The 17,980-nt window shown below is 47.8% G+C and overlaps 2 protein-coding genes across 5 annotated transcripts; both read left to right on the plus strand.

Annotated features, from left to right (window-relative positions):
• Positions 1-949: 949 nt before the first annotated feature.
• Positions 950-9,647, plus strand: si:ch211-243g18.2 (uncharacterized protein LOC559906 homolog). Of its 4 annotated transcripts, none has more exons than XM_047047591.1 (10): positions 950-1,175; positions 2,212-2,468; positions 2,807-2,932; positions 3,759-3,841; positions 4,085-4,241; positions 5,975-6,142; positions 6,726-6,869; positions 7,353-7,570; positions 7,754-7,779; positions 9,069-9,647. In XM_047047591.1, the coding sequence occupies exons 2-10, from the start codon at positions 2,217-2,219 to the stop codon at positions 9,182-9,184; spliced, it is 1,290 nt and encodes a 429-aa protein (XP_046903547.1). In that variant the 5' UTR covers positions 950-1,175; positions 2,212-2,216; the 3' UTR covers positions 9,185-9,647. The 4 variants fall into 4 exon arrangements, with proteins under 4 accessions (XP_046903547.1, XP_046903545.1, XP_046903546.1 ...); XM_047047589.1 differs by having other exon boundaries at positions 1,087-1,175; positions 2,207-2,468; XM_047047590.1 differs by having other exon boundaries at positions 1,087-1,175; positions 2,207-2,468; positions 6,744-6,869.
• Positions 9,648-14,150: 4,503 nt separating this feature from the next.
• Positions 14,151-17,293, plus strand: LOC124485306 (zinc finger and BTB domain-containing protein 26-like). Its single transcript, XM_047046826.1, has 4 exons — positions 14,151-14,302; positions 14,817-15,087; positions 15,208-16,023; positions 16,240-17,293. The coding sequence occupies exons 2-4, from the start codon at positions 14,821-14,823 to the stop codon at positions 16,402-16,404; spliced, it is 1,248 nt and encodes a 415-aa protein (XP_046902782.1). The 5' UTR covers positions 14,151-14,302; positions 14,817-14,820; the 3' UTR covers positions 16,405-17,293.
• The last annotated feature ends 687 nt before the right edge of the window (positions 17,294-17,980 follow it).

The raw sequence follows: 17,980 nt of genomic DNA on the forward strand, positions 1-17,980 counted from the left end.
CCCTCATTCTATATAATGGGTCTTGGTATTTAGATTGTATATCGCATCTTTCTGTGGTCAGAATACAGTGTACCTACCATCATTGTCCACAGGGGGGCGATGGACTCCAAATATCCAGACGTCCACCTATTGGGTCTGCGATACACTGTAGATCCTGAGTCCTACTAGAACTGCAGCTAGCTATGTTGCTGTGTAAGCACTGGTGTGATTACCTTCTCTCCAACTCACCCTCCTATCTTCCTTTGTCTATCTCCCTCCTTTCCGTCTCTCCTCTCTCTATCTCTCTCTATTCTCAGGCGGTGTAGTAGGCCGATTTGCATTGACCAGCAGTGGTGGACAGTAGGTCCACTATATGGTGTTGATTAGAATGCAAACCTCTCACCTGGCCCGCCTCAGACTGAGCCCTAGGGAGATAGTACAGAGTGTGTCACATCTGGGAATACTTCAGACTGCCTGACCCAGTCAGGTGTGGTTGAGCCCATTTGACCAAACAGGAGAACATCCTGGAAGATTCTTCCTTTGTGGAGTCTCTGTGTGGAGAGACAGTGAGAGTCCCCTGGGTTCTACTGCTCATCTGGTGTCAGAGCAGGAAGGTCGGAGAGGAAGTCCAGCATGCAAACTAGAAGGAAATAGTGTGGCAAGTTACTGGTGCTAGACTGGTACTGTATACATAGACACACACACTGATGTGTACCCTTATAGACCTAGACAGATGAGGGTGGTGTCATGTTTACACATAATTGGAGGCTAAGACCAGGACCTGAAGTACTTGCACATACACACATGCAGAGTGATGCAAATGTGTCTGTACCCAAAACACCCCAGCTATTTCTGTGGGCCGGGTTTCAGTCACACGTTTCGAAATGCCAATCTGTCATCAGTTTCGCCCAACCCTCGTGTTGTCGACCTCTGTCCAACTTCTTTTCTCTCGTGGGAGTGCAGCTGAATATTTCATGCCCATATCCTGGGGGGGAGTTCAGGTTACCTGTCCCCTCACCTCTCCACCTTCCCAGGGCTGCAGGTGTACCAGTCCCACCCCCTGTACTTCCAGAAGCTGGCCCCTCCCCCTGGGCCACCTGTATATAAGCTCACCTGCAGCGTTGAGTCACCCAGCAGCCAGCCGTCCCCAGGACCTCCTCCACCTCTTGCTGTTTGTCTGCCGACATATCACCCATGTGAGTATATGGCTGTTTTACACAGGTTTTGGTTTGTTTAGATAGGAGCCCTAAAGACATGATATCAGATTTGATTGAAGATCTGAAAGATGTTGAGCAAAAAAGCATCAGTGCATTTGATCCCCTACTTAGTCTGTGGCTCAATAATGTCACTTGCTGTTTGACTATTGCTATTAATAATAGACGGATTTTATATGACGTTAAATTACACTTGTCAGTGACATTCTACAGATATTTCTGCAGCTCTGTCTGTCTCTCTCTCTCTCGCTCTGTGTTTCCCATGGTCTTGACAAGGAATTCATTCTTCTTCTCCCATTCTTTTGTGATGCGGTGAGAATGTAACCTGGGGGGTATCAGGTGTCTGGAGAGACAGAGAGGGAGCTCTTTCTCAGAGACTGGCTCCTAATCTCCTAATGAGGCTCTCACAGAGACAGATAGGGACAGGAAACAGTTTGACATCCAAACACATCCTCACAATGCAAGCCTGTATTCTCTGTTTGGGATGATCTAGTCTCCTTGTCATGTCATCTTCTCACAAGTCCAGTTTTTTTTTATGCTGTTTTATTAGTCATTGTTGAATGCACCTTATTACCATAGTGATGAAAGAGGATGGGAGTGTTTTAGAGAACCCACAAGAGGCTCTCAAGAGTAAAGGGCTGCGCGAGAGAATTTACATTTTGATTGCATGCTCAACTGAGCTGAAGCTGGAGCTGGACATTGCGGTTTCAGTCCCGTCACTCATCCATTAAAGTGTAGCCTGGCTCTCTTTGCTGTCTGTGTTTGACACATGAAGAGGCCACTTCTGTTTCTATTAAGTGCGATCCACCAATATTCAGCTTGATTGTAGTTAGTCGTTTTTATAATAGCAGGCTACGAGGCGTAACCCATGGCTGTGGGCCTGTGGTTGTATTAGGGATGACTGAAAATAACGGCTACCACCTGAGGCGTCATTTAATAGGATGTCTTAACAAACAATAATGTGTGCCCGTGCTGTTTTTAACCTGGCTAATGTCTACTGTTTCCGTGTTCAGCACAGTTATCATGGCATCCAGCTTCTCTGTGCGGAGTTTCTCCGGCGGTCGCCAGCCGTCCTTTTCCAGCCTATCTCTGCGGGACAGCGGACGCGCCCGTTCCCGCGCCTCCGTCTCCTTCTCAAAGCCGCTAAGCCGCTCTGCTTCCATCGGTCTTGACCTGAACAGTGCCGCGCAGCAACTAAACGGGTTAAACAACTCCGCCAACGACAAGGAAGCCATGCAGGGCCTCAACAACCGCCTGGCCAGCTACCTGGATAAGGTGAGAGAGATTAGAGATGCAGTTGGTTATATGCAGCGTTTGATTGTCATAGCGTGGATGTTACCTTGGACACACACAACAGTAGCCTATTAAGAGGGGGGAAAAAACTAGTGAACCAACAGTTAAATTATCCTTCAGAGATCAACACCTAAACACACCTTGTTTGGAAAGGCTGTACAAGGCTGTTGCTTAAGATCCACATGTGCTGACCAAATAACGTATTTCCTTCTTAATAATAAACACAGACCCGTCATCCAACACAAACACACAAAACCACCAAATCATCCCCCCCCTAATCTCACTGTTTTTGGTTTCTGCTCATCACACATCCTCCTCAGGTACGCTCTCTGGAGAGATCCAACGCTGACCTGGAGTTGAGGATCAAGCAGCTGATGATGGAGCGCATCCCTAAAGGTCACGACCTGGACTCCATGATGGCCCAGGCCCACGCTGTGGAGCAGGAGGTGGGCTCCCTTTACCCAGGATCCTCTCTGTCTGAGAAATGCGTGCTGTATGGTGTGAAGAAGACATCAGGGCTTACTCTGTATATATGGCATACAGTATTACCTCCACTACATATACATGCAGATACATGCACACACACACACACACAAATACACACACATGCACACACTCCATACATGTTGTGCTCAAGTTCTAACTCAATTCTTACGGTGTAGATGAGGTTTAGTACTGGCAGACTCTGACCTCATAGTTAACCTGCTTCGGTCTGCTAACCCAGAGTTAAACATTAGTCCCCTCCAGGCCAGTAGGCATGTGGTTACTGTATAATAGGAGAGTTATGTCAATTCAGACACACCAGTGTCTACTTCCACTGGTGATAAGCACTACTCTCCCTCTCTCTCTTTCTCTCTCCTCTCTACTTCTCCCTCTCCCTCTCTTTCACTCTCTCTGAAGGGGAAGTACAGTCGTGCAGTGTTTGCTCTTCCTCCATTCCTCTCAATTCTGCTGTCAAGTTGTTTGTTCTGCTTTTAGAGTAAACAAATCTACAATTACACGGAACTAAATAGGTTAGCCCAGGACCACACATGCTGTAGTACAGCATGCTGACTGTATGGTTATATGGCCCTGATGAGTTAGGAAAACAAAGGAATAAAAAACGAAAAGAACATTGATTTTTAGAATGAATGTGAAATCAGTTGGAATGGCTTTGCTTCTGTGCTGTCAACAGGCGCCTTGAAAGACTGTTGGTCTCATCTGATAATTATATTCAAATAGAATAATTGAAATAAAATAATACAACTAATGTTCTTACATGTTCTTCACCAGGTGAGGAAGAAGACCCTGGAGAATGCCCGTCTAATGCTGGAGATCGACAACGCCAAACTGGCGGCCGACGACTTCAGGATAAAGTGAGTGTCACATCCCTGCCGCAGTACCCCAACACACACACACACTCACACACACGCACACATAACCTCAACATCTTGTGGTTATACCTAACTTCACCACACCTTTTTCTTCAACAGACACACACACACACCAATGCACACAACCTTTATAGCCGTGGCTAAACCTACCTTTAACCCACCCCTTTCCTCTACACACACACTTTCTTCCAAACCCACTAACACCTGTCCCCCGCCCTCCCCCAGGTGGGAGACAGAGCAGGTCATGTGCCAGTCTGTGGAGAGAGACTGCATGGCTCTGAAGAAGGCCAAGACTGACCACGAGCAGATCATCGCTAGTCTCCGTGGCGACCTGGACAGCCTGAAGGAGGAGCTCTACTTCCTTAAGAAGAACCACGAGGAGGTCAGAGACCGCTAACGTCCAAATATGGACATACGCTGTTGCATATCCTGTAAGGTATCATCATATATGGCCCAGCAGTATTTTGTGAACTCCTGATTTGATAAAGCTGTTAAGGTTCCATCTGTGGGCTAGCTGCCTCCTAACCTAACTAAGGAGGTTGTCTCCATGAGACACAGTCGCGGCCAAACTCCAGGCCCAGGTCGCAGAACGGTTCTTCTTCCTTGAATTTCTGTTCATTGGACCTGCAAATCCCAAGAGTATCAACTAAACCTCCCCCTACAAGTAGATACACCTTCTGATCCTGCAGGGACAGGGGGGGGGGGGGGGGGGGGGGTGGGGGGGGGGGGGTAACCAGAACCCCTGACTCTACTCTATTTGTTGCCAGTAACCAGAGGCTTACACACACACACACGCACATACTCACACACACTCACACACACACACACACACACACACACACACACACACAAACACACACTCACACAGTGACCACAGGCTCGGGCCTGTTCTCTGGGCTCCTTCTTAGACTCTTAGCGGACTCTCTAACAATCACACTGGCTCAGCTGAGAGTGCACACACACGTACACACACACATGTACACACACACGTACACACACACATGTACACACACACGTACACACACACACATGTACACACACACACACCCAATCCTATTAAGACTCTGAGGTAACAAAACACCTACCTAAATCCCATGACAGCATGCTTGTGTTTCTCTATAAGTCTTTGTGAAGGAGTGGATGTGTGCGTGTGGTCAGGTGTACATGTGGTCAGGTGTGTGTGTGGTCAGGTATGTGTTTGTGTGTCTGGACTCCAGTGTTCTGTTGTCCTATGGTGTGTTAAGATCTTGCCTGGCACCAAAGAGAGGACAGGGTGTGTTTGGACAGCAGGGTGCAGTGCCAGCCACTGAGCCATATGTTGAGTCCATTAGGATATATCCAATACTCTGACACACACACAGGCACGCACACGCACACACACACACAGGCACGCACACGCCCACACACACACAGGCACGCACACGCCCACACACACACAGGCACGCACACGCCCACACACACACAGGCACGCCCACACACACACAGGCACGCACACGCCCACACACACACAGGCACGCACACGCCCACACACACACAGGCACGCACACGTCCACACACACACAGGCACGCACACGCCCACACACACACAGGCACGCACACGCCCACACACACACAGGCACGCACACGCCCACACACACACAGGCACGCACACGCCCACACACACACAGGCACGCACACGCCCACACACACACAGGCACGCACACGCCCACACACACACAGGCACGCACACGCCCACACACACACAGGCACGCACACACACACACAAATCCAGGTTGTGGGCACCCAGAGGGAAAGGGGGCATGAAGGGGTAATACGAGCAGAGCTCCATCAAGTATTGATGTTGGAGTTTAATAATGGAGAGAGGCTCGCCTTCTCTCTGGCTAGTGTACGAGTCACAGAGAAACGTACATATTGAGCACGCACACACTTTGAAACATAAAACTCCTAATGAATACGGGGCAAACACAAGTTATAATCTGTTTCGAATGTCTCTCTCTCTCTCTCTCTCTCTCTCTCTCTCTCTCTCTCTCTCTCTCTCTCTCTCTCTCTCTCTCTCTCTCTCTCTCTCTCTCTCTCTCTCTCTCTCTCTCTCTCTCTCTCCACCCTGGTCTCCAGGAGGTCCAGGCAGTGCGTGGCCGTCTGGCCAGCGAGGAGGTGAGTGTGGAGGTGGATGCTGCCCGCGGGGGGCCGGAATTGGGCACGGTGCTGGCGGAACTGCGTTCTCAGTATGAGGGCATCGTCAAGGACAACAAGGAGCAGACTGAGCACTGGTACCGCAAGAAGGTGAGACAAGATACACACATTACGTTGAGTCATTTAGCAGACGCTCTTATCCAGAGCGACTTACAGGAAGTACAGGGACATTCCCCCGAGACGAGGAGAGTGAAGTAGAGTGAAGTGCCTTGCCCAAGGACACAAAGTCATTTTGCACGGCCGGGAAGCGAACCAGCAACCTTCTGATTACCAGCCCGATTCCCTAACTGTTCAGCCACCTGACTCCCACACACACACACACAAACATGCGTACACGCACACAAACGTGCCATCACACACACACTAGCTACCATGACTGATAGAGTCCATAATAATACCATGGCAACCCAATCGCCTGTATGTTCATAATACCGTACTATCATGGCAACCCAATTGCCTGCACGTTTCTGAAGTGTAATCTGAATAAGCATAGTTAGAAGAAGCATGACACACACTCTACCGTAATAGAGCGCGTGGACTTGCCTAACGCGTCACCCTCCGCACGGCGCGGGCTTGACGGGGGCTCGGGGCGTGTTGCAGCCTTCCGCTCCACGAAGGGAGTGAAGAGGACAGCCCAGGGATGGGTTGAGTTAGGCTACGATGTTCAGAGCAGTGTGTGTGTGTGGGCCAGCTGGAGATGGTGCAGAACGAGGTGAAGGAGAGCAACGAGGCCCTGAGGGGAGCGCAGGCGGAGCTGGTGGAGAGACAACGCTTCCTGCAGGGGCTGGAGGTGGAGCTGGAGACGCTGCACAAACAGGTGGGGGTTCGGAAGACGGGGTCTTTCCCATTGTGTCTGTGTGTGTGTGTGGGTCTCTCGCTTTCTTTTCTCTCTGTCTGTGCTTCACCTATGAAGCAGGGGGTCACATTCAACTCCTTCATCCTTGCGAGTGCCAGGCCCTGTTCCTACCCTGGGATCTCTGTCGACTGTGAACACAGCTTCTCTCCCCAAACAAGCAAGGACTAATTTTTCAGTGTCTTACCATAAGGTATTTTTCATTTTGTGCACTCAAGCACAAAGGGCCATTGTAGAGCTAGACTGAAAACGGAATCGTCTACAGATATTGGTTGATAGGGAGCTCTTCCATGAACAGATCCTGTTTCTCTGCTCTAACTTTCCTCCTGGGGTTTTGATGATGTGATATCAGGGGTCTCGGATATCTAATTTTTCCATGTGTCCAATGACACTTTGTGGGTCTCAGTGTGGTCGAGCAATGGGTGTGTTTCTCCCTGTGTCCTGTAGGTGGCGGCGTTGGAGGGTAACATGGGGGAGACGGGTCAGAAGTATGCCCTGGAGATGGAGCGTCTGCAGGCCACGCTGACCCAGCTGGAGGACGACCTCTCCCAGCTGCGTCTGGACATGCAGCGCAACAAGACCGACTACGAGCAGCTGCTCCGCATCAAACAGAACCTGGAGATGGAGATCGCCACCTACAGGAGGCTGCTGGAAGGGGAGGAGATGTGAGTCGGCGTGGCAGCCTGGGATGAAGCTCAGACACCCCGTCTTTGTTCCTTGACTCCCTGTTTCCGTCTCCCATTTCTCCATCTCTCAGCTCTGTCATTTCTCACAGAGCCGTTCACCACCCGTTCACCCCAACCCCCTGTTATTGGTTGGATTCTAACTCTTTGTCTTCTGTTTCTCAGGATCAAGGAAGTCCCTCCCACTAAGAGTGAGTATCGTTTTTGCCTGCTTGCTCATTGGTTTATTCTGAGAAACAGCCAATAGCAGCCATAACACACATTGAGGGGGACGCTGACTTGGTGGACGTGACAGGGCACTATTTATTCATTGGCTGTGAGTTTCTCAGAAACACTCAGAAACGCACGCACACGCACATACTATTTAACAGTGTGACCCGAGACAAACAGAGAGGGGTCATGTGGTTAACTACATCGACAGTTTTATCAAGATGGTTACTTGAATGTCCACGGTAACACTGTCTCTTCTAGACCAGTAGACCTTGGCCGGTATCGAGACCTGTCTCTCTAACCCAGCAGAGTGGCTTGTTACTCATGCAGGTTTACTGTATTGACTGACTCTAGGCTTCTGACCAATCACCCAGAAAGGCCTACTTATCATCTGGCTCTGACATCATGGAATGCTCCTTGTGATAAGGAGGTTCCGCGATTAAGTCACTGATCAAACAGAGACTTCTTTCACCTTCAGCTCACCACCAAAGCCTGGTTGCACTTTCTCTCTCTCTCTCTGTACTTCAATATCTCCTTCCCTTTCGATCTTTGGCTCTCACTCTCATGACCATTCCTCTTCTCTTCCTCTTTCTCTTACTCCTTCCAGCCTCCTCCTTCATCCTCCTCCTCTTCCACCTCCATCCACCTCCTCAGTCTTCTGCTCTTTCACCCCTTTCTTCTCCTCCTCCTCCTCCATCCTCTATTTCTTCCTCCTCCACTTCCATCTCCTATCATTCCACTTCCATACTCTCCGCCTCCTCCTTTTTATTTCTTCTGAGATAAAACCCAGGGCTGTGGCTGTAGACTAATGGCTGTTTCATGAAACCCTCAAACAGGGCAAACACCCCTAGCAACCACACTAACACAGCATCCCTTAGCAACAGTGGTAAACAGCAGTTCCAGAACAGTGTAAATGTTTTCTCAATGTCTTGTTTATGTCATTATCTTGCTGAACTACGCTGGTCTTCTGTTTCTGTTTGAAATGAGATGATAACATTTCAATTGGTGTCACACAAGTTAAGCTGATATTGAAAACTGACTGTAAGTGTTCCCCACTGGCTCAATCGGTAAAAGCACATCCCACTAGGCCTAATGCACAAGCCTGGGCTCATATCTGCAATTTCCTACATGTTCTTCCCCTCTCGCTCTCCAACTGTCCTATCGATAAATAATGTTTTTAAAAAGTATTTGTTTGGTGTTAGAGTAAAAGTCAGTGATCGGATGTGACTGTGACCTTTAACCCCTGGTCCTCCTGTGTTCATGGCAACAGAGGAGCCGGACGTGCGCACCAGGAAGATCGTAAAAGTGGTGACCCAAACCATGATCAACGGCAAGGTGGTGGACGAGTCCAGTGAGGTGGAGCACATCGAGGAGCCGAAGAAGTGAGGGTGGGGAGGTAGCCTCATCAGCCTCACATCCTCATCAGCCTCACATCCTCATCAGCCTCACATCCTCATCATCTTTAGCAGCAAACCCAGCCTTGTCCTCCCCCATATCTTCATCATTAACATGTCTTTTGTATTTTCATCATCATCACTATCCTCATCCTCACTGGTGCTAGTGCTTTTCCAGCAGGAAAACATCAGTGTTTGTCATTAAACAAGCTCTGTTTACCGTTTTGGTCAGTTCTCTGACCTCCACATGTGATTTCTTTGATCTTTTTGTTATCCTAGTATTCTTTTATCCATTTCAATACCGAGTTGGTGTTATATTGACATGTATGTTGTTAGTGTAGAGACCTGTCCCAGAAATCTCTGTCCCCCGCAAGTTAGGCGCTAGTCTTGGAGTGTTTCCCTGTCTAAGATAAATCTGCTTCCGACATTCTGTAGGCTTCGATCCTTTATTGCTCCATGTACAGTGCCCTCCAAAAGTATTGGAACAGTGAGGCCAATTCCTTTATTTTTGCTGTAGACTGAAAACATTTGGGCTTGACATCAAACGATGAATGTGAAACCAGAGATCAACGTTTCAGCTTTTATTTCCAGGTATTTACATCAGGATCTGATGCACAAATTAGAAAATATCACCTTTTTGTTCGAACCCACCCATTTGTCACGTGAGCAAAAGTATTGGAACATATGACTGACAGGTGTGTTTTGTTGCCCAGGTGTGTCCTATTACATACATTATTCAATCAATAAATACCACTGAATGTCTACACTCAGGTTCAGATTGGGTAAGATAGGTTTTGTCTATGCAGACTGTATTCAGAGGTGAAAACAACATGAAAACCGGAGCGCTGTCTTTGGGTGAAAAACAAGCAATTGTGAGTCTTAGAGAAGATGGAAAATCAATCAGAGCCATTGCAGAAACATTGGCCATAGCCAGTACAACCATTTGGAATGTCCTGAAGAAGAAGAAAACTACTGGTGTACTAAGTAACAGACGTCGAACAGGTAGACCAAGGAAAACATCAGCAGTTGATGACAGAAACATTGTGAGAGCTGTAAAGAAAGACCCTAAAACAACTGTTAGTGAGATCAGCAACAACCTCCAGATGGCAGGAGTGAAGGTATCACTATCTACTGTTCGCAGAAGACTTCATGAACAAAAGTACAAGGGCTACACCAGAAGATGCAAACCACTCATTAGCAAGAAGAATAGGAAGGCCAGGCTGGAATTTGCCAAAAAGTACAGAGATGAACCTCAAAAATTCTGGGACAAAGTTTTATGGACTGATGAGACAAAGATTAACTTTTACCAAAGTGATGGAAAGGCTAAAGTTTGGAGAAAGAAAGGAACTGCTCATGATCCCAAACACACAAGCTCATCTGTGAAACACGGTGGAGGTAATGTCATGGCTTGGGCTTGCATGGCTTCTTCTAGGACGGGCTCATTAATCTTCATTGAGGATGTAACACATGATGGCAGCAGCAAAATGAACTCGGAAGTCTACAGAAACATTTTGTCTGCCAATTTAAGGAAAGATGCAACCAAACTGATTGGCAGAGCCTTCATCATGCAGCAAGATAACGACCCAAAACACACTGCCAAAACAACAAAGTAGTTCATCAGGGGCAAGAAATGGAAGGTATTAGACTGGCCAAGTCAATCTCCAGACTTAAACCCTATAGAGCATGCATTTTACCTGCTTAAGAAGAGACTGAAGGGAGGAACCCCACAAAACAAACAACAACTGAAAGAGGCTGCAGTAAAAGCCTGGGAAAGCATCAAAAAGGAAGAATGCAAAGGTTTGGTGACGTCAATGGGTCACAGACTTGCTGCAGTTATTGAAAGCAAAGGATTTGCAACTAAATATTAAGTCTTATTCACTTAAATATGTTTTAAGTATATCTGTTCCAATACTTTTGCTCACATGACAAATGGGTGGATTCAAACAAAATGTGATATTTTCTTAGTTGTGCATCAGATCCTGATGTAAATACCTGGAAATAAAAGCTGAAACGTTGATCTCTGGTCTCACGTTCATTATTTGATGTCAAGCCCAAATGTTTTCAGTCTACAGCAAAAATAAAGGAATTCGCCTCACTGTTCCAATACTTTTGGAGGGCACTGTATGTCATTGATTCTCTGTACTTGCTGGAGCTTTTGGGAGTTACAGGAGAGACAAGCTCCCTTCTACTGTTTTACAGGGAGCCTGGTTTTGACTTTTTGCATTAATATATTTATTTCTCATCTTGGTAGAGAAGTGGTATGTAGGTAAATAGATCTCTGTCTTTGGTAGTAAATTAGAAGTTTCATATTTCGTCCTTCAATGTCTGTTTGTAGACTTGTAACAAGGTGTGAAATAAAGGTGAATGATGCTAAAACTGGATATACAAAGATGATTTCATCTGCTGTTGACTGTAACAACACCATTGTAAACACTTTCTTTGTCTTTGAAGTAATATACACCTTAACAGAGAGACAAGGAAACATCGAGCTGTGTTTACAGTGGAACAGGGTGGAGAAATTCCAAGACCTAAAGGTCTTCTTGTAGGTCTATATTTAAGTGCCCATACACCCTAATGTGTCTGTCTGTCTGTCTGTCTGCAGGGAGCTTAGAGACAGTCAGAGCGCCCAGCCCATGGGCTGCACCACCACATACACACAAACACACACTCAGATTTCCACTGATTGTTCATTGTGACATTGATTAGTGTCCATAGAGACATCAACCCCCCACAGAGGACATGAGGTCTGCAACCACACCTACTCTATGATGGATGGGTTTTGAAGTGTTTTACTCACATGATGTAGTGTACACACACTTATACACATGCACGCAGGCCCACACACACTCCTGCATACACACATACATGCTGGGGCTTAGCACACACAAACACACGTATACCCACAGACAAACACTCCTGCATACACACATATAACACACACAAGACCCCACTCCCCACCACACATACAGAAACACATCATTTCACTGTTCACCTCTCACAGATTATCCTATAAGAAGGATTCCAAACCATAACAGGTTCCCTGGTGACAGTATAATGCTTGGTGACTAATGATGTGGAATCCTTTTCTAATGGTCCTGGATTCAGATCGTGTTTGCCTTCTAAATCCATGACCATGCTGAAGGGGGGTCATGAATGGGAGGGAGTGGGGGGTGACTTGGTTGGGGCCCAGAACCCTCTGGGCGGATAGGGCTGACTATACATGACCCTCAGTGATGACCCTGTGGAATATCCTCTCCTGAGGCCCCAAATCCCTGTTGAGGCCCCAGACAGACCAGGCCTCGGCAGACACAGGCACACCTACAGTATGTAATTACTATGGAAAGACAACACCCTTCCACACCTCTGATTACAAGTCTGGATTGTTCTGTACTAGAAGAGTTGTGGAGTGGAGAGGATGCTATGTGTGAGCAGTAAGGGTTAGGTTAGGAGGTCCCATCTTAGTCCATGTTGTTCTCCTGAGTGTCAGTCCCCCCCCCCCCCCCCCCCCTACATCATGTCCTGCCTGTAGAGCCTGATCAAAGCCTATGCAGTGCCGGTGTAGTGATGGAGGCTAGATAATACAGTCTGTCACAGCATTACACTGCCACAGAAGATCATTCTCATTGTGTGGAGTACAAAGTAGTCTCATTAGTAATATTGCCTCCATGGTTCTATCACACGCTCTCTTGGCACGCTATGCATTAAGAGAGAGGAAGGGAGAAATGCAGACATGGGGTATGGGACAAATGTTTGTGTGTCTGGGTGGCTGGCATCTAGCTTGTGAGGAAGTCAGACACATCCTGGATCAGGGCTTTGTGGGGTCATAACAATTGTTTGGCTGTGTGGTTAGAAGACAGGGGCTTTTCCGGTCACAAAGTATAGCTCTGGGTATGGAGTCATTCATCACCTGTCCTACAGACCTGTCTAACAGTAGTTCCTTGTGCCTATAAAAAGAGCATTACTATTACAGCTGTTTGGCTAGTCATTATGCAGACCAGATGTCAATCATGTTGTATACATATCTTTTCAGACACCACATAATGATCGTGCCTGCCCATACAAGTCTAAGGCTCATATGTCATGGAATTACTGAGTGACTTTTAAAACTTAGGTTTGAGACTTACGTTTGGGAGTTTGGATCCCACCAGTTTCTCACTGGCCTGCGAGGCAGTCTGTTACTACACACCCTGTGAGAGCCCGCCCAGGTGTGACTTCAACAGTCATGGTTTGTGGTCTCTGTGTTTGTCAGTCATGACCAGCCCACAATGATCCCTGCTCCATCCACCCGAGGTTTATCTTGGATATTCAAGAGAGGCAGATGTGTTGTTCGTAATATTAGCAGGATTAACGATACAGAGAAGTGAGGCTTATGACCAAAATCAGGTCAGAGATGCAGTGTGGAGATGAGAGGGCTATAATGAGATCCGCTCAGTCATTAAATAAAGTGCGTCTTTGGTGACAACCGGAAACAGTCTAAAAACATGACAGAACGGAGAAACAAATCCCAAGTGAGCTAATGTCTCAACTCATCCAAGTAAAATGCACTAATTATCCCACGTCATGTTTATGTCTTTAAGAGAGATTACTGTTACAGTGTAACGTCTAAAGAGTGACGAAAGTTTTTCTGACTCATAGAATCAGACATACACGTTTGCGGGATGATTCAGGAAAGGATGTGTCTTGTGTGTCTGATCCGTGCAGTGGGTAGACACTGCCATCTAATGGCGACACATTGACATATCATTTGACTTAATCGACTCGTCTTCACTTTTAGTAAAGTGAAATACATAGTAATTTCCTTTGATATTTTTTTTTCCAGTTAACATTTTTCATTTATTAGATCTTGAATGTTCCTTGGCGACTGTCACAGATACTCTGTGCACCCAGAGCCATGAGCCATGGGTTCTGAGTCCACCGTGTCCTCGTGCGTTTACGCACAGGAAGCAGGAAGTGCCGCGTTGATTCTGTTGTGTGAATGAGAACTGTCAACGGTAGGAGGACTCACCTCGATGTTTCCAGATGCCGAAATATTACAGTACCGACTGAAAACAGCCAAAATCAGAGTAGCAAAATAGGAGGAACTGGAAAACGCTAGTCATCTCGTTGGCAGGCAAGTAAAAAATGCTTTCTTGTTTAGAACTGCAATTAATTTGGACTTGTCAGCAGAGCGAATGCCAGAACATACTTGGCTTTGTAGACCATTAACGTATAAGTAGGCTGTTAGCCAACGTTTTAGCGACAATAGGCAGAAAGCAAAATATGACAATGTTGGCATTGTTAGCCTACAGTGTAGCTAACTGTGTAGTCACCCAGTTCTTTTTCACTGTAGACCCACTCATTACAGTAGGCTACCAAACAAAATAAAAACACATAAATATGCAAACAGACAAATAAACAGATTTGAAAAACAACCTAACAATTGACACTTAGCAATAGGCTAAATGTCAACATTATTTCAAATTGCTTTTGAAAGATTTTTTAACCCAGACATTTGCAATTGTTTGTTGTTTATCATAGACAATTCCACTTCTACCTTAATATAATAGTAGCATCGTCACCTGATCATAACAATGTTATTAATTGCAGTGTTATAATATGACCATGATATAACTGTCACTCCACAGAACCATGGCTATGACGACGGTCTCCGACGTCCTCCGGTTGTGTTTCCACAGCCACGGGGACTCTGTCCTCCAGAAGATGAACGTTCTCAGAGATGAGCATAGATTCTGCGATGTCACTCTTATCCTACAGGGGGCGCCAAAGCTTCGTTTCCCGGGCCACCGTGTGGTGCTTGCAGCCTCGTCCTCCTTCCTCAGAGACCAGTTCCTGCTGCGTTTGCAAGACGGGGAGGAGGAGTTGGAGCTGGGGGCAGAAGTGGTGCCCAACTCTGAGGTGACTCCTTTAAGTTGTGGTGTGTTTGATGATAGGTCTTTTATGTACTAGTACTTTAACGTACATTTAAAAAAATATGTATGAGGAACAAAGTTGAGTGTGGATTCTCCATAATCCCAGGTGGGTCGTCGGCTGCTGTTGTCCTGCTACACGGGGGTCCTGGAGGTTCCTCTGAGGGAGCTGGTGGGCTACCTAACGGCCGCCAGTGCCCTCCAGATGAGCCAGGTGGTGGAGAGATGTGCCCAAGCCGTGTCCCAGTACCTCGACCCCACCCTGGCCAACCTGAAGCAGGAGGTCAGCTCTGAGACCACCCCCCCCCAGCCGGACAGCGTTAGGTCCATGGACGAAAGCCTGGGGCTGGGCTATGGAAAAGGGGAGGCCGGGGGGCGTGGAGGGTTCCAGCAGTGCCTTTCAGAAGACACAGAGTACTCCCTTCAGCAGGTCCACACCAACAACCCTGCACCTTACCCTGTAGGAGCCAACCGGCGTAAGCAGCGCCCGCCCACACCATGTAGGTTGAAAGACCATAGGACGCTGTCTCCGCCAGGAAGTCCGACACACACCTCAGGATTGGCTGACAGCTCCCAGGGGGAGGGGCCTGGAGAGGAAGAGTACATGCTGGCCAGTCACATGCAAGAAGGTGGAGCCTCCCCTGACGAGTCGTATCTCAGCCTGGGTGCAGGGCTGATGGGGGCGGAGCTGGGGACCGGGCCCATGCTGGGCCACCTATCAGAGAGGGCATATCTGTGCCGCAGATGTGACCAGGTGTTCCAGCACCTGGACAGCTACGTGCGTCACTTGAGGGAGCACCGCCAGTACTTGTGCCTGCTTTGTGGGCGGAGCTTCTCCCAGAAGAGCAACCTGACGCGACACGTGCGTGTGCACACGGGCGTCAAACCCTTCCAGTGTCCGCTCTGCCACAAGACCTTCTCCCAGGTAAGCTGCCCACAGGTCCAAGGCTGCTCCTTTGAAGGCCAGTCAAGCCGTTAGATCTCCTCTCCTCCCATTCCCCTCTTCCCCATTTGTCTTCTCCTCTTTTCCTCCTCTTTCCTCTCCTTCGCTCAACTGTCCTCTGCAATGCACTGATCTCTAATAATGGTTGATATTCTACTCTGTTGTAATCGTCTCTGCTCTCGTGTGTTTGACTCCCAGAAGGCCACGCTGCAGGACCACCTGAACCTGCACACGGGGGACAAACCTCACAAGTGTAACTACTGTGCTGTCCACTTTGCCCACAAACCGGGCCTCCGGCGCCATCTGAAGGACATCCATGGGAAGAGCAGCCTGCAGAACATCTTTGAGGAGCTGGTGGACTGAGGGAGGGGGGAGTTGGTGGACTGAGGAGGAGGCTGGTGGACTGAGGAGGAGGAATACGGAAGAGTAAGAGAATACCAAGGTGGAGGAGGAGGTGGATCCATGGAGAAAGAGAAGGACAAGAGGAAGAGGAGGAGTCCCTTGGTGGAACGTGCCCCCCCCCCCCCATATCTCTGACTATACTGTTGAAGTACTGCGCTACTGTGAGCTTCTGTGTGTTTTCCTGTAGTCGTCCTCTGTTTCGAGCTTCATCCGTCTGTAGCCAGGAAGTGGTCATCACACACAGCAGCAGAAGGACTGTCCAGGCTTACCTCTGCTTCGGTCCACCAGGGAGGCTGACTGACACGCTTTCACATCAGCACATCATCAAAGATTCAGTCTTTAGCCATACATCTGCCCTTTACAGATCCAGCCTAATGCTGGAGTTCCCTGCTAACTACCGCTGCCTTGAGACATTTATTGGAATTGTGATGTAAAGATTCGTTTTCCCGAAAATTGTACTTGTAGTAAGAGGTTGAAGGGATGCGCTCGTTTCCTCGTTCTCTGGGTAATGCACTTTATTTTTCCTTCATTTCCTTTTTCTATTAGACTTAAATGAGGGCTTTTGAATGCGTATTTCCTGAAGTGGACGAGTACACAAAGGGAATGTGTACAACGTTGTGTGTTTGTTCGTCTTTAAAATTCACGTCTGCTCGTTATTTATGATAAATAATACAATGTGTCGTTTGCTCAACTCCAGGTCTCAACTGGACGTAGTTCTTGAGAACAGATATGAGGTTCTGTTACAGTAGACAATACTTATGCTACATGCATACTACATGTGAGTGTTCTTTAGGTCCGTTAGGTCATGTGTCCTGCTGCGGTCTCCGAGGCCATGAATAAATGATGAAACATCTCAGTGAAGTGTTACTGCCCTCTCTCTCCTTCGTTTCCTCTCCTTCTCTATCCTCTAAACAAGCAGACACTGACTCTCGTTCTGAGACAGAGGGAGGAAGAAAGGGAGGCTGTGGGGGGGGGGGGTGGAAGGAGCCAAACACCATACAGGTTCATCGCTGCTTAATTGAGAAGCTGGACCGGAGGACTAAACGACATGTTTCTGAAAGGGCTTCCTTTTCCTCTGGCTCCATCCTTCTTTCATCCCCCTCTCAGCATCTCCCCTCCCTCCTCCCCTCCCTTTCTCCTGCTCCTTGTATTCCTTTGCTCCAGAAACGCCACCTACAATCAGCTCAATGCTGCGCTGGTCCTGCCCTCTCCAGGGCTTCCCCTAGGCACCAAAAGAAGCATGGTGTAAGAAGGAGAGACAATGGATAAGCTGCGATCTGGGAGGTCTCCATCTGACAGCTCAGGCCGTTAGAGAGCATCGTTCCTGGTGAGTGTGACAGAGGCACGTGGTAGACACTTCCTGCAGCAGGAAGCCATTGCTACAACAGCGTCTCGTCTTGGAACGAAAGTAAGATCTTAAAAGCTGCTTTCTCCGTCACCTGCTGTGTACCGCCTATCATTTGCATAGGGTTGTACGCTGAAGTAGGTCAACACGCACACACACTGCATGGTGTAGGCTATAGGATGGCTCTGCATT

This window comes from Hypomesus transpacificus, chromosome 23 (genome assembly GCF_021917145.1).
Source record: "Hypomesus transpacificus isolate Combined female chromosome 23, fHypTra1, whole genome shotgun sequence".
NCBI classification, from domain to species: Eukaryota; Metazoa; Chordata; class Actinopteri; order Osmeriformes; family Osmeridae; genus Hypomesus; species Hypomesus transpacificus.